Here is a 17,158-nt window from a genome sequence, read left to right as displayed (position 1 = left end):
ATAGTCTCCAGTCTCATCAAGGTCACTGTGAATGCCATTAATTCATTTCTTTTTATAGCTGAGTAGTATTCCATCGTGTATATATAACACCACAGTTTCTTTATCCACTCAATTGATAGGAATTTGGGTTTTTTCCACGTTTTTGCAACTGCTAATTGTGCTGCCATAAACATAGTGTGCAAGTATATTTTTTGTATAATGACTTCTTTTCCTCTGGGTAGATACCCACTAGTGGGATTGCTGGATCAAATGGTAGTTCCACTTTCAGTACTTTTTTTTTTTTTTTTGAGATAGAGTTTCACTGTTGTCCCTCAGACTGGAGTGCAATGGCGTGATCTTGACTCACTGCAACCTCCGCCCACCAGGTTCAAGCGAGTGTCCTGCCTCAGCCACCTAAGTAACTGGGATTATAGGCAAGCATCACCACACCTGGCTAATTTTTCGATTTTTAGTAGAGATGGGATTTTGCCATGGCAGCCAGGCTGGTCTCGAACTCCTGACCTCAGGTGATCCACCCACCTTGGCCTGCCAAAGTGTTGGGATTACTGGTGTGAGCCACCACGCCTGGCCTCTGCTTTTAGTTCTTTAAGGAATCTCCACACTCTTTTCTGTAGTGCTTGTACCAGTTTGCATTCCCACTAGCAGTGTAGAAGTGTACCCTGTTCACTGCATCTATGCCAACATCTGTTTTTTATTATGGCCATTCTTGCAGGAGTAAGGTGGTATCACATTGTGGTTTTGATTTGCATCTTCTTGATCATACAGTGATATTGAGCATTTTGAAATACGTTTGTTGACCACTTGTGTATCTTCTTTTAAGAATTGTCTATTCATGTCCTTAGCCCACTTTTTGATGGGATTGTTTTTTTCTTATTGATTTGTTTGAGTTCATTGTGATTCTGGATATTAGCCCTTTGTCCGATGTATAGATTTTGAAATTTTTTTTTCCACTCTATGGGTTGTCTGTTTACTCTGCTGACTATTCCTTTTTTTATTTTTTTTTATTTTATTTTTTTAAATTTATTTATTATTATTATACTTTAAGTTGTAGGGTACATGTGCATAACGTGCAGGTTTGTTACATATGTATACTTGTGCCATGTTGCTGTGCTGCACCCATCAACTCGTCATTTACATCAGGTATAACTCCCAATGCAATCCCTCCCCCCTCCCCCCTCCCCATGATAGGCCCCGGTGTGTGATGTTCCCCTTCCTGAGTCCGAGTGATCTCATTGTTCAGTTCCCACCTATGAGTGAGAACATGCGGTGTTTGGTTTTCTGTTCTTGTGATAGTTTGCTAAGAATGATGGTTTCCAGCTGCATCCAAGTCCCTACAAAGGACTCAAACTCATCCTTTTTGATGGCTGCATAGTATTCCATGGTGTATATGTGCCACATTTTCTTAATCCAATCTGTCACTGATGGACATTTGGGTTGATTCCAAGTCTTTGCTATTGTGAATAGTGCTGCAATAAACATACGTGTGCATGTGTCTTTATAGCAGCATAATTTATAATCCTTTGGGTATATACCCAGTAATGGGATGGCTGGGTCATATGGTACATCTAGTTCTAGATCCTTGAGGAATCGCCATACTGTTTTCCATAATGGTTGAACTAGTTTACAATCCCACCAACAGTGTAAAAGTGTTCCTATTTCTCCACATCCTCTCCAGCACCTGTTGTTTCCTGACTTTTGAATGATTGCCATTCTAACTGGTGTGAGATGGTATCTCATTGTGGTTTTGATTTGCATTTCTCTGATGGCCAGTGATGATGAGCATTTTTTCATGTGTCTGTTGGCTGTATGAATGTCTTCTTTTGAGAAATGTCTGTTCATATCCTTTGCCCACTTTTTGATGGGGTTGTTTGTTTTTTTCTTGTAAATTTGAGTTCTTTGTAGGTTCTGGATATTAGCCCTTTGTCAGATGAGTAGATTGCAAAAATTTTCTCCCATTCTGTAGGTTGCCTGTTCACTCTGATGGTAGTGTCTTTTGCTGTGCAGAAGCTCTTTAATTTAATGAGATCCCATTTGTCAATTTTGGCTTTTGCTGCTGTTGCTTTTGGTGTTTTAGACATGAAATCTTTGCCCATGCCTATGTCCTGAATGGTACTACCTAGGTTTTCCTCTAGGATTTTTATGGTATTAGGTCTAACATTTAAGTCTCTAATCCATCTTGAATTAATTTTCGTATAAGGAGTAAGGAAAGGATCCAGTTTCAGCTTTCTACTTATGGCTAGCCAATTTTCCCAGCACCATTTATTAAATAGGGAATCCTTTCCCCATTTCTTGTTTCTCTCAGGTTTGTCAAAGATCAAATGGCTGTAGATGTGTGGTATTATTTCTGAGGACTCTGTTCTGTTCCATTGGTCTATATCTCTGTTTTGGTACCAGTACCATGCTGTTTTGGTTACTGTAGCCTTGTAGTATAGTTTGAAGTCAGGTAGCGTGATGCCTCCAGCTTTGTTCTTTTGACTTAGGATTGTCTTGGAGATGCGGGCTCTTTTTTGGTTCCATATGAACTTTAAAGCAGTTTTTTCCAATTCTGTGAAGAAACTCATTGGTAGCTTGATGGGGATGGCATTGAATCTATAAATTACCTTGGGCAGTATGGCCATTTTCACGATATTGATTCTTCCTATCCATGAGCATGGTATGTTCTTCCATTTGTTTGTGTCCTCTTTTATTTCACTGAGCAGTGGTTTGTAGTTCTCCTTGAAGAGGTCCTTTACATCCCTTGTAAGTTGGATTCCTAGGTATTTTATTCTCTTTGAAGCTATTGTGAATGGAAGTTCATTCCTGATTTGGCTCTCTGTTTGTCTGTTACTGGTGTATAAGAATGCTTATCATCAGCAAACAGTGACAGTTTGACTTCCTCTTTACCAATTTGGTTGCCCTTCATTTCTTTTTCTTGTCTGATTGCTCTGGCTAGGACTTCCAGTACTATGTTGAAGAAGAGTGGTGATAGTGGGCATCCTTGTCTTGTTCCAGTTATCAGAGGGAATGCTTTCAACTCTTCCCCATTTGGTATTATGTTGGCTGTGGGTTTGTCATAGATGGGTTTTATTATATTGAGGTATGTTCCTTGTATGCTGATTTTGCTGAGAGTCTTAATCATAGAGGGATGCTAGATTTTGTCAAATGCCTTTTTTGCATCTATTGAGATGATCATGTGATTTTTGTTTTCAATTCTGTTTATGTGGTGTATCACATTTATTGACTTGCATATGTTAAACCATCCCTGCATCCTGGTATGACACCCACTTGATCATGGTGGATTATCTTTTTGATATGTTGTTGGATTTAGTTAGCTAGTATTTTGTTAAGGATTTAACATCTATGTTCATCAGGGATATTGGTCTGTAGTTTATTTTTATTTTTTTTTTGAGACGGAATTTCGCTCTTTGTTGCCCAGGCTGGAGTGCAGTGGTGCGATCTTGGCTCACCACAGCCTCTGCCTCCCCGGTTCAAGCAATTCTCCTGTCTCAGTCTCCTGAGTAGCTGAGATTACAGGTCCCTGCCACCATACCCAGCTAATTATTTTTATAAGCAGTGTTTTGCTCTTGATGCCCAGGCTGAAGTGCAACGGCGTGATCTTGGCTCACTGCAGCCTCTGCCTCCTGGGTTCAAGTGATTCTCCTGCCTCAGCCTCCAGAGTAGCTGGGCTTACAGGTATGCGCCACCACACCTGGCTAATTTTTTTGTATTTTTAGTAGAGATGAGGTTTCTTCCATGTTGGTCAGGCTGGTGTCAAACTCCTGACCTCAGGTGATCTTCCCGCCTCAGCCTTCCAAAGTGCTGGGATTACAATCGTGAGCCACCACGCCCAGCCTGGTCTGTAGTTTTCTTTTGTTATGTCCTTTCCTGGTTTTGGTATTAGGGTGATATTGGCTTCATAGAATGAGTTAGAGAGGGTTCCCTCTTTCTCTATCTCCTGGAACAGTGTCAATAGGATTAGTACCAATTGTTCTTTGAATACCTGGTCGAATTCTGCTGTGAATCCATCTGATCCTGGACCTTTTTTGTTGGTAATTTTAAAATTACCATTTCAATCTTGGTGCTTGTTATTGGTCTGTTCAGGGTCTCTAATTCTTCCTGATTTAAGCTAAGAAAGTTGTATCTTTCCAATAATTTATCTGTCTCTTTTAGGTTTTCTAGTTTATGCATGTAAAGGTGGTCATAGCAGCCTTGAATGATCTTTTGTATTTCTGTGGTGTCAATTGTAATATCTCCTGATTCATTCCTTATTGAGCTTATTTGGATTTTCTTCTTTTCTTGGTTAATTTTTCTAATGGTATATCAATTTTATTTATCTTCGAAGAACCAGCTTTTTGTTTGATTTATCTTTTGTGTTTTTTTTTTTTTTTTTCGTTTGTTTCAATTTCATTTAGTTCTGCTCTGATCTTGGTTATTTCCTTTCTTCTGCTAGGTTTGGGTTTGGTTTGTTCTTGTTTTTCCGGTTCCTAGAGGTGTGTCCTTAGATTGTCTCTTGGTGCTCTTTCAGACTTTTGATATAGGCGTTTAGGGCTGTGAGCTTTCCTTTTAGCACTGCCTTTGCCATGTCCCAGAGGTTTTGATAGGTTGTGTCACTATTGTCATGCAGTTTGAAGAATATTTAAATTTCATCTTGTTTTCATTTTTTTTTTTTTTTTGACCCAGTGCTCATTCAGGAGCAGGTTATTTAATTTCCATGTATTTGCATGGTTTTGAAGGTTCCTTGTGGAGTTGATTTCGTTTTATTCCACTGTGGTCTGAGAGAGTGCTTGATATAATTTCAGTATTTTCAAATTTATTGAGGCTCATTTTGTAGCCTGTCATACAGTCTATCTTGGAGAAAGTTCCATGCGCTGTTGAATAGAATGTATATTCTGTGGTTGTTGGATGGAATGTTGTGCGTGTAACTGTTAGGTCCATTTGTTCCAAGGAATAGTTTAAATCCATTGTTTCTGGCCAGGTATGGTGGTTCACGCATGTAATCCTGGCACTTTGGGAGGCCAGGGCGGGAGAATCACCTGAGGTCAGGAGTTCGAGACCAGCCTGGACAACATGTTGAAACTCTGTCTCTACTAAAAGTACAAAAATTAGCTGGGCCTGGTGGCACGCATCTGTAATCCCAGCTACTCGGGAGGCTGAGGCAGGAGAATCTCTTGAACCTGAGAGGTGGAGATTGCAGTGAGCTGAGATTGTGCCACTGCACTCCAGCCTTGGTAACAGAGCATGACTCCATCTCAAAGAAAAAAAAAATCATTGTTTCTTTGTTGTCTTTCTGTCTTGACCTGTCTAGGGCTGTCAGTGGTGTATTGACACCTCCCACTATTACTGTGTTGCTGTCTATCTCATTTCTTAGATCAGTTAGTAATTGTTTTATAAATGTGGAAGCCCCTGTGTTAGGTGTATATATGTTTAGGATTGTGATTATTTTCCTGTTGGATAAGGCCTTTTATCATTATATAATGTCCTTCTTTGTCTTTTTAAACTGGTTAGCTTTAAAGTTTGTTTTGTCTGGTTTAAGAATAGCTACTCCTGCTGGCTTTTGGTGTCCATTCACATGAAATGTCTTTTTCCACCCCTTTAGCTTAAGTTTTTGTGAGTCCTTATGTGTTAGGTGAGTCTCTTGAAGGCAGCAGATGGTTGGTGAATTCTTACTTATTCTGCAATTCTTTATCTTTTTTTAAGTGGAGCATTTAGGCCATTTACATTCAGTTGGTATTAAGATATGAGGTACCATTCCATTCATTGTGCTATTTTTTGCCTGTATACCTTGTTTTCTTTGTTTTTTTAAATCTTATTTTTGTTTTATAGGTCCTGTGTGATTTATGCTTTAAAGAGGTTCTGTTTTGATGTGTTTCCAGGATTTGTTTCAAGATTTAGAATTCCTTTTAGCAGTTCTTTTAGAGGAGGCTTGGTAGTGGTGAATTCTCTCAGCATTTGTTTGTCTGAAAAAAACTCTTATCTTTACTTCATAAATGAAGCTTCGTTTTGCTGCATATAAAATTCTTGGCAAATAATTTTTTTTTTTAGGAGGCTGAAGATAGGGCCCCAATCCCTTCTAGCTTGTAGAGTTTCTGCTGAGAAATCTGCTGTTAATCTGATAGATTTTCCCTATGGTTACCTGGTGCTTTTGTCTCACAGCTCTTAAGATTCTTTCCTTTGTCTTAACTGATAACCTGATGACAATGTTCCTAGGCAATGATCTTTTTGCCATGAATTTCCCAGGTGTTCTTTGTGCTTTTTGTATTTGGATGTCTAGGTCTCTAGCAAGGCTGGGGAAGTTTTCCTCGATTATTCTCCCAAATACGTTTTCCAAATTTTAGATTTCTCTTCTTCCTCAGGAACGCTGATTATTCTTAGGGTGGGTCATTTAACGTAATCCCAGGCTTCTTGGAGGCTTTGTTCATATTTTCTTATTCTTTCTTCGTCTTGTTGGATTGGGTTAGTTCGAAGACTTTGTCTTCGAGCTCTGAATTTCTTTCTTATACTTGTTCAATTCTGTTACTAAGACTTTCCAGAGCATTTTGCATTTCTATTAGTGTGTCCATTGTTTCCTGTAGTTTTCATTGTTTTTTATGTATGCTATCTATTTCCTTGAACATTTCTTCCTTCACTTCTTGTATCATTTTTTAGATTTCCTTACATTGGGCTTTGCCTTTCTCTGCTGTCTCCTCAATTAGTTTAATAACTAACCTCCTGGATTCTTTTTCAGGTAAATGAGGGATTTCTTCTTGGTTTCGGTCCCTTGCTGGTGAGCTAGTGTGATTTTTGCTGGTGTTAACCTTGTTTTGTCATATTACCAGAGTTGGTTTCCTGGTTCCTTCTCATTTGGGTAGGCTCTGTCAGAGGAGAGGTTAGGGCTCAGGGTTGCTGTTCAGTTCCTTTTGTCCCACAGGTTGTTTTTGATGTAGTACTCTTCCGCATTTCCTATGGATGTGCCTTCCTGGGAGCCGAGTTGTAGTGATTGTTCTCTCTTCTGAATCTATCCACCTGGTAAGCATACCAGGCTTTGGGCCGGTATTGGGTGTTGTGTGCCCAGAGTCCTGTGATGTGAACCATCTTTGGGTCTTTCAGCCATGGGTACCACCAGCACCTGTTCTGATGGAGGTGGCAGGCAGTGAAATGGACTCTTTGAAGCTTCTTAGCTTTGGTGGTTTAATGCACTATTTTTGTGCTGGTTGGCCTCCTGCCAGGAGGTGGAACTTTCCAAAGGGCATCAACTGTGGTAGTAGGAGGAGGAACAAGCGGTGGGCAGGGCCCTAGAACTCCCAAGATTATGTGCCCTTTGTCTTCAGTTACCAGGGTAGGTAGGGAAAGACCATTGGGTGGGGGCAGGGCTAGGCATGTCTGAGTTCAGACTCTCCTTGAGCAGCTCTTGCTGCAGCTGCTGCGGGGATTGGGGTTGAGCTTTCCAGGTCAATGGAGTTATGTTCCTAGGAGGATTATGGCCACATCTGTTGTCAGCGAAGTGGGGGAAAGCCGGCAGTCACAGGCATCACCCAGCTCCCACACAATCTGAAGGGCCAGTCTCACTTCCACTGTGCCCCTGACAACATTACTAAGTTTGTTTCCAGGCAGTGGATGAGCAGGGGTGAGAACTTGCCCTAGTCTACCCACCTCCCAGCTGCAAAAGCAAGTATGGTTTTCCTTCTCCCGCCTGTGGAGTCTGCACACTGGATTTACACGCTCCCCCAAGTTCTGGCCAGAAGGCTTCTCCATCAGTTCAAATTGTATCAAACTTCAGCTGGAGATTTCCTTCTCCCTGTGGCCTTTTCCCAGAGCCTCTGGCTGTTCTCCAGAAGGATCCCTGCCTGTGAGACCAGACAAAAACGACTTGGTGGGGGCCCAGTGAGCTTCCAGGGGTTTTCCCGCTGCTTCCTCTACCCTTGTATTTCACTCAGCTCTCTAAATTGACTCAGCTCCAGATAAGGTCAAAATCTTCTCCCGTTATCCAGGCCTTCAGTTTCCCCAGTGGAGGTGTGTTTGGGGGCACACAATCTCCCTTTCCCACTTCCATAGTCTGGGCCCTTGCAGTATTTAGGGTGTCTCCCAGGTCCTGTAGGAGCAATCTGCTTCCTTCAGGGGCTCTGTGGGTCCTCTCAGCTTTCCTAGTTTATTTTTGTAGTCATTCTGGAGCAAAATTTCACAATGCTAGCCTCCACATGCTGCTCTGTCAGAGCTACAATCTAGTCCTTCCTCTAGTTATAGTCCTTCAATCTAGTTTGCAATGATCCCTCTATTTTTCTTTTTCATTGTCTAATGCAATTGAGCAATACTATGCAATATAACTTCCTATTATAATGGAAATGTTCAACCCTGTATCATATAATATGGTACATGTGTAGCTACATGTGTCTCTTGAGAATTTTAAATATGGCTATGGTAACCAAATAAGTGAATATTAAATTTTATTTAATTTTAATTAAATTTTAAAAGTCACATGTAGCTAATGGCTACTGTATCAGATAGCACAGCCGTGGAAAGTAGAAAGTTGACGCTTCCATTTTGTTCTTAGTTCCATTGCCTTGATTTTTTCATTAGGTTTACTTCCCAGAATATCCTAAGATTCTCATTTTGTTTATTGCTCTGAACATCTACTGTTTGTTTTTATGAACACAATGAAAGAAGTATAAGACAGATGAAATAAAAGTTCTTTAGCATTTGTAAGAAATATTTGAGAGCTTTCAAGATGAGTTCAGAAAGATAACCAAGGTATCTATTTGAATGAGTTGTGAAAAATTACATGTCTTAATATAATGTCTGATTTAAGAAGTTTAGTGTTTCACACTTTTTTTTACTGTAAAAGTACACTAGCAGAGGTATACAGAAAAGGGATGAAACTTTTTTGTTTTTGTTTTTGTTTTCAAATTTCTGAGGACCCAAGTCTGGGTGTCACCAGCATACATGTTAAAGCTTGATTTTGTTGTCATTATTTACTTTTCATTATCCCATTACTTTAATTGGTCATAATCTTCATAAAACCAAAAATAACTCATTTTTTAACATTTTTGATATTCGTTTTCTATTTATCTAAATTTTCATCACCTAGTTCATGTATGGAAACCTGCAATTAAATATGAATTTCCATTTTTTTAAACTTGACCACTGCACCATACCATTTCCAGAATTGTTTGGCTTGTTTTATTTCCTAAATGAAATTTTCATTGGCATGTGATTTCAAAGTAGCTTTGCTGCTTATTTCATTATATGCCTGCTGTGGTGTGAAAGATTTTGGATTGTATTGCATGTTTTTAGAATTATTATCTGGATATATTTTAGGATTTTCAAATTTTTATTGGGCAGCTTTTTTGTATGCATTAATGTTTAAAAATGTAAAGGTTAAAATATCTTTAAATGAAGATACTAAAATATTCTGCATGTTTGTTGTATGAGTAGATTTTGGGGCCCAGTGCCATATAGCATGCTATAACATCACTTCCAATAAGTAATATTGTGGGCTGATTGCTAAATTTTACCTGAACTGATACCATGTCAGATATCTTTTAAGACATTCTTTTGAGTGATGACAGTTATGTGGTATACCAAATTCAGCCATTCATTTTTGATATTGGATACATGGTAGTATGAAAGAATGTAGGTTAAGAAGTTTGTGTTTATGTTAAGGGACTTATTTTGTGGGCAAGTAAGACTACATACTCTTAAGAACAGATTTACGGCCGGGCGCGGTGGCTCACGCCTGTAATCCCAGCACTTTGGGCGGCTGAGGTGGGTGGGTCACAAGGTCAGGGGTTCAAGACCAGCCTGGCCAGATGGTGAAATGCCGTCTCTACTAAAAATATAAAAATTAGCCAGGCGTGGTGGTGGGCGCCTGTAATCCCAGCTACTCAGGAGGCTGAGGCAGAGAATTGCTTGAACCCGGGAGGCGAAAGTTGCAGTGAGCTGAGATCACACTCCAGGCTGGGCGACAGAGTGAGACTCCGTCTTAAAAAAAAAAAAAAAAAAAAAAAAGAACAGATTTACAAATGGGGTAATATGGTATGCATGCACCTGTGGTAAATGGACAACCCTGGAGTCCTGTGAACCAGTGAGTAAGGACTGTCATACATTGGTTTCTTGATTTATTAAAATTGGGATAATAATACTAAAAAGTGTGATGTTTAAGGTCATTCATTGTTTTATATATGTTGTAAAAGTATTGGCAGTATTTTTGGGGCAACTTTTGGCTTACTGAATTAAGTAATCTTAATGATTCTTTGTTTCAGGTCATAAGAAGATATTAAATGGTTGGTCCCTCTTAAAAATCACTGAATTATAGGTCTATGAATGCATTTTTCACTCTTCTGTAGATTGCACTCGGTTAACTAATGATCTTCCCTACTGAATTTTTCCAGATAAAACAATACTACAGTGGGAAACCCTCTATTGTAGTGTTTTTAAAAATTCTGGGGTCACGTCACATACTCTTTTGGAAATCTGATAAAAGCTGTGGGGTTTTACCAGAAAATATGCATATGTATATAGATGAAAGATTTCTAATAGTTCATGGATCTGCCTGGCACCTCTTCATAGGCCTTGTGCTAGGGACCCCTGCTCTTTTATGTATCGACTCATTTCCTGTCAGTCAGCAAAGACTGTTCATTTCAGTGCCTTTGGATATAGTGTATAAAAGTAACTATAAATGCTAATTATATAATTTTAAAAGATCTTGACCCCATGTAGTATTGTATTATATGTTTTTATCTTTATGATTTAATATGGGTTTGATGTGGGTTTACTATAGAATATTTTCCTTTTTGATTTGATAACTAATAACTTGGGCTTGTCTTTTGTATACTAAGGAAAAATTTTTAAAAACATTTTCACAATACAAATTTCATGTGGAGCCACTTCGGATACTGTTTTTGTGATATATTTGTAGATATGTCTGTAAGACATGACTCCTCTTTCCTTCATTCTAATCATTTTCCTACAGCTGTAACTAAACAAAGACTTACTAATTACACAGGGTGGAAGCGCAATTCATTGACCCCGAGGACAACTATTTTTCCTTGCCCTGGCTGTGAGCATGATGTGGATCTTGGAGAACGAGGAATCAATGGTCTGTTTCGAAACTTCACTTTGGAAACTATTGTGGAAAGATATCGGCAGGCAGCTAGGGCAGCCACAGCCATTATGTGTGACCTTTGTAAACCACCACCTCAGGAATCCACAAAAAGCTGCATGGACTGTAGTGCAAGTTACTGCAATGAATGCTTCAAAATTCATCATCCTTGGGGTACAATAAAAGCTCAACATGAGTATGTTGGTCCAACTACTAACTTTAGACCCAAGGTAAGTGAAGTTTTTATTAGAGTGTTATTTTAACTTAGTGTTGTGAAACGTTTATGTAACTTAATGTTATGAAATAAATATATTGAGTCTAGAACTTGACAGAAAGGAAATAACTTTTAAAGCAGGTGTGAGAACTTAAGGCCTAGTTGGCTGGAGTTACTTACTATGGGGCTAAACATCCCCACCAATAGAGGGCAATATTGTGGTTTATTCTATTATAATCCAGTGTGATACACTACAATAAATGAATGTTTGTAATGATAACTCTGATTAAAGGTTATCTCAGATATACTCTTTAAGATTGAAATGGTTAAAGTTAAAAAGCCTTTTTGTGCTTTAGTGTGATAAATCCATAATTGCTTAAAAAGTTTGACTGCGAAACGTATTTTTGTTTTTAGTTAGCTAGAATTGTACAATGAATAAAAGTAACTACAGCCTAATATTTTGTAGCTTGTAGCTTGTGATATAATGGTTATATGTTATCTAAAGTAGAATTTGCATTTCTTAAACGTTCTGAGTAATTTTTTTAATATTGCTCAAAAGAAGTTTATGTATTGTTTGCCCTGCTATGTGCCTGGAAATAAACTGATCTTTTGATATCTTCACTTCTTTCTGATTTATATCGATTTTTAAAACCTGTGGTTGAGTTTTTCAAAGTTCTTATTCCTTATAACGTAGTAACCTGTGTGTGAAAATCTATTTGCATTCTTAAGTGTAAAACCTTTAATTTGTAAGAAAAAATGGGAAAAACTCAAGTTTTTTTGAAACTATGAGCTATTTCTTATATTAAATAGTGAAGGATTGGTAGATTAAGGCAAAAACCATCTGTGCTATCACATTTTGAATGACCTTTCTCAAACTGTGTCAGTCTGGCAGTAGATACATCAGATAGCTTTTAATCCTCTATTATGTTCCTCATTTTAAATGCTCAAGGCCATCAATTTTTAAAAATTTGTAACTTCAACCTGATGTTTTAATGTTTCTTTTAAATGATTAAATTGATTTCTACCATGAAATAACCTTTGATTAAATGACTTTTATTAAGGTTGGGTCTTTGTGAATTAAAGATTTAAGGAAATTTTAAGTATAGCCTTACAGTTTCTGTTTACAAATATAATAAAACATTGATAAGACCAAAAGAAATACAGATAGATTATACTGAGAAACATTTCATTTGTCAAGTAGTTAATGCTACTCAATTCTAAAAGGGTGTCCAAAATGGTGTTCCTTACTGCTATGGAATATTTGCCTATAACATTGAGTTCTTTTGATCATTTCTTGCAGATAGACAAACTTTTTATTTTATTTTAAATGTAATGGCTTTGGGGATGTGGAAGCTTGGACATGCTGAAAAACTTGAAACATTTTCCAATTGTTTTTCTCCTGAGCCTATATATTGGTATTAGGACTTTCTATATTGTACTTTTTGTTTGTTCCTTTTAAATGTAAGTTACAAAATTAGCTCGGCATGGTGGCACATGCCTGTAATCCCAGCTACTTGGGAGGCTGAGGCAGGAAAATTGCTTGAACCTAGGAGGTGAAGGTTGCAGTGAGCGGAGGTTGCGGTGAGCGGAGATCGCACCATTGCACTCCAGCCTGGGCGACAGAGCGAGACTCCGTCTCATAAATAAATAAATAAATGTCTCTAAGTTATCAGACAAGTTACAGTTGCTTAAAATGTAATCTATTGGAGTCTTTAACAACTTTTGATTTTATTAACATACTAAAAGGAATTTCCCCTTTCAAACGAAAACAGTTATTTTACATAAAATTTCATATGTTATTTATCAGATAGCTTTTAGTACTCTACGATAATAGTTTACAGAGTAAAAAGGTAGACAAATCAGAAAAACAGTTCCAAATTTGGTCAGTGCATTTGTAATAATTTGTAAAAGGAAACACATCTAGAAGCTTATAAAGTTTTCTGAGACTCTTTTAGTAACAGATTTCTGTTACTGAGGCCATGAGTCTCATAAATTGTTATGGTACTTCATTAAAAATATTGACTATGATAGTTAAGAATTGCCTCATCAGTGTGGTCAGATGGCCTTTCTAACTTGGCTAAGTGTTCATTCCATTTGAATCTGATAGGAATGAAACTCTAACTGAACAAGTTTTGGAGAAATAACATTTACATATTAGGAAGAGATTGGGCACGTTCAGAGGGGTATGGCTGTAGACAACATCTACACATTAATCATTTGAACCCTCAATTGAAAAATAGTAATTCCGATATAGAGAATTTTCATGCGACGTATCGACCATTTTTCTTTTTACATTCATATTCATTTAAATGGCTTTATTTAGTGATTTTGTAAAGGAAATCTTTGTATTTTGGTAGTTTTTCAGGTTACTTGAAACCTAGATCCTTAATCACACTTTTATTCTTTACTCATTAGATTTTAATGTGCCCAGAACATGAAACAGAGAGAATAAACATGTACTGTGAATTATGTCGGAGGCCAGTTTGCCATCTGTGTAAGTTGGGTGGTAATCATGCCAACCACCGTGTAACCACCATGAGCAGTGCCTACAAAACCTTAAAGGTAGGACTTATTTTTGGAACAGAATTTTGATTCTTCGTAACTTTACTTTATGCCTTTAACTTTTAATTTTTAAAATCATGGTGTGTTACATGACCTTTTTTGTACTAAACTGAGTTAAAGTGTTACTTAAATGATCTACTAATATTAGGTTGTTAGTATTTCTGATGAACAGTTATTTGTGGTACTGATAAGGCCTGGCATATATTGTCACCTACATTGCATTAGCTCTGAATTCTGAGGGAAGAGAGAAGGCTGAAGGACACTTCATCATGATACCCAAATGAGCCCAATGTCTGTAATAATGGATGTCTACATAGGATTGACATACTTTAAAGGGTTGTGGCTGTTTTAAGACACTTGATTCTTATTTCTTGCCTATAGAATCAGTATTTTGTTCATTCTGATGGCACTTTTACGATTTAAAACTGAATTACTTCCTTTCTGTTAGCTTTATTGATGATATTTAAAACTTTCAAATTTGATAATCAACAGCAAAGCAGGCAGTGGTAGAAAACTTTTTGTTTTATTCTTTTTCCCTTTAAACAATATTTTTAAAAGAAATCTTCTGTATACCTACTACCCATTTTGTTTCCTTCCTCTCTAACAATACGTGTATGCATTTTTTGCCTCTATCTAATTGCATATATGCAGACTGTTTTGTTTTACATTTTATATTTATGTTGTACTCTATCTTCTCTGCACATATGGAATACAGGTATAATTGTATAATTGTTCTTGCCTACTAATTCTCTCATCTGTTTCACTACTAGGTCAATTTTGATTGATTTTTTTTTAATTAGAGTTTATATTCCTCTGCTACCTTGAATGCCTGCTAATTTTTGATTGGCTGCCAGTTATTGGATATTTTTGTATTCCTACAAATGCTGTTTTCTTTGAGTATGTGATTAAGTTACTTGGAAACGTTTGGATCTTACTTTGTGAGGCAGGACAGAACAGCATTTGGTTCTAAGGGCTAATGTTACCTGACTATCAAAGTAAAAGCCTTTGATTACTTTTTTCAATGCCCTGTGAATTTTGAGGTGTTTTTTGTTGTTTTTTTTTTTTTTTTTTATCTGACTGGTGGGGAACAGACACTCTTCCCAGCCTTGTGTAAGCTCCTGGCATTGTTTCCTCAGGGCCTGTAGGGTAATTCTTTGCCTAGGCTTGGGCAGTTTCCTCACACACAAGAGTTGATGAGGACTGCTGAATATATAAGGGGGACTGTTTGTGTCTCTGGAGTTCTTTCTCTTTACAACAGTCTCTTCTTAGGTACATGCCTTACAACGTATGGCCTCCTTGGACTCAGCTGCATCTCCTCAGGGTTCTTAGTTTGCCCTCAGGAGACTCTGATATACACTGGTGTTTGAGAACGACCGATCCAGAGGAAAGCTTCTGAGCAGTTTTGAATTCCCTGAGAAATTAGCCTCTGATTAGTGCCTAAAGAACTGGGGTCCTGTTTTATCTAAAGGAGTTAGTGGTAGCCTTGTCTTTTTACATTTTAATCTTCAGTGCCTATTTTCTGTGTGGTGCATATACTTTTTGGAGACAAAACTAATCTAGTCTTTTAAAACAAACTGGCTATATTTGAGGGGACTATTAAGACTGGAGCTGTCTCAGATAAAAGCTGTTCTCAGATAAACATGTAGTTGGCCAGATACTTTGAGCCTTAAAACTCAGAAAGTGTAGTGCTTTTAGATCATGCGTCTGAATTCTGCCCTGTATCCTTCTCTGGTCCTCACCTCTTTGAGTCAATTAACTTACCTTTTCCTATCTTGTAGTTCTAATGTAAGCTGCTATCATAGAACTAAGCCTTACTTAAATTTAAATGGCCAAATTTGTCTCATTGCTACCGTAGTTAAAAAGGGTACCACCACTTGCACCTAGTACTTCTGATTTCCACATGGGCCTGTTAGGGATGGTATTGTCAGAATTGCCATTTTACTTTCAGCTTGGTGGTAAGAAGTACCTCTCAGCCTGCGGAATAGTGTTTAGTGTTTAATAGTGCCCTCTTCTTGAGCACCCTTTTCCTTTCAAGTCATTGGTGGTAACTGAGCCTGAAATGCTCAGATCGGCCTGTAAGGGCTACAGCTTGAAAGGCATTTTCTGTATGTTCTTGTTCTTATTTAGACTCTGAATACATTTTTCTGTTACAGCTTTTTACCCCATGGTGTTTCGGGGCTTTTGTGTTTTGTTTTTTGTGTATTTCAGAGTAGGTTTTCTGGGCAAGACCAGGGATTTCACCAAAACCTATGACGGCATTTCTATGGGAAAGAAACTATACTTCAGAATGTCTGCCTTACAGACAGATCACTCAATGAGCTCTGGAAATTGCCTGTTTTTATAAAACTATTTTCATTATTGTGTAATTATTTCATAGGCTGGGATGGACTGTGAATATTATTTTGGAAGGCTTTTTGTTGCTATTCCTATTGTGTAGAGGTGTGTGTATGTGTGCGCGCGCGCACGTGGGTGTTTGTGAGAGTAAATTGTAAAATCTGAAGACAAAACTATTTGAATTGCTGCTCTTCCATTTACTTAGAAGCCTTAGGAGCAGGAGCTCTAGGAATGACAATGAAACAATAAAAATGTATTATTTTTATATTCAGAAGTTTTGACTAACCATTATTACCTTGTTCTTTTTTTCCAACTGATTCTAATATTTCATACATCCTTTGGCCTTCTGTGCCTAAGGCCATTAATTGTTTACTCTGGGTTAATAATGATAATTGCCATAGTTGATTTTATTATCTGTTTATCAGAGGCTGTAGAAGAGGATGAGTCCTGTGTAATTAAAAAAAAAAAAAACTCTGCAAGGTCTTTGTTAAACTCCCGTTTTGTCCGTTTGTGTTATGAATGTGTTTCAACAGGAAAAGCTTTCAAAGGATATTGATTACCTTATTGGTAAGGAAAGCCAAGTGAAGAGTCAAATATCTGAACTAAACTTGTTAATGAAAGAAACAGAGGTAAGTGATAAACTATCTTACATATTTTAAATTATTGTTATTTTATCTAGACATTCACTCATTTGTTCATAAAATCCTGAGAGTATTATATGAGCTGGGAATACAAAGTTGTGTTAGATTTCACCCCTGCTTTTCTGGGGCTCTGGAAACAAATATAAAAAATGAATTACAATGTTGTGCGGTCACTTCTGTGATAAAGCTAGTGATTAAATGATACTGGAACACAGAGGGAAAAATGACTATTTGTGTGGCAACTAACAAGATCTAAAAAATATGTAATAGTAATATAAGGGAACTGATAGGTTTTACTTATTTTTATTATATTTTTTAAAATTAATAGATCACTTTTGGAAAATGTGCTATATG

The 17,158-nt window shown here is 37.5% G+C and overlaps 1 protein-coding gene across 4 annotated transcripts in view; it reads left to right on the top strand.

Annotated features, from left to right (window-relative positions):
• The window catches only part of TRIM36 (tripartite motif containing 36), a 57,112-nt gene that overhangs the window by 23,902 nt on the left and 16,052 nt on the right, over nucleotides 1–17,158 (top strand). For 2 of the 4 annotated variants that reach the window (XM_078003798.1, XM_078003797.1), the window contains 4 exons: nucleotides 10,215–10,235; nucleotides 10,958–11,283; nucleotides 13,683–13,829; nucleotides 16,697–16,792. In XM_078003798.1, the coding sequence (XP_077859924.1) occupies nucleotides 10,215–10,235; nucleotides 10,958–11,283; nucleotides 13,683–13,829; nucleotides 16,697–16,792 (590 nt within the window). 4 annotated transcript variants of the gene reach the window in all.

Source organism: Macaca mulatta, chromosome 6 (assembly GCF_049350105.2).
Source record: "Macaca mulatta isolate MMU2019108-1 chromosome 6, T2T-MMU8v2.0, whole genome shotgun sequence".
Classification (NCBI taxonomy): domain Eukaryota; kingdom Metazoa; phylum Chordata; class Mammalia; order Primates; family Cercopithecidae; genus Macaca; species Macaca mulatta.
This window is presented reverse-complemented; position numbering and strand designations above follow the sequence as displayed.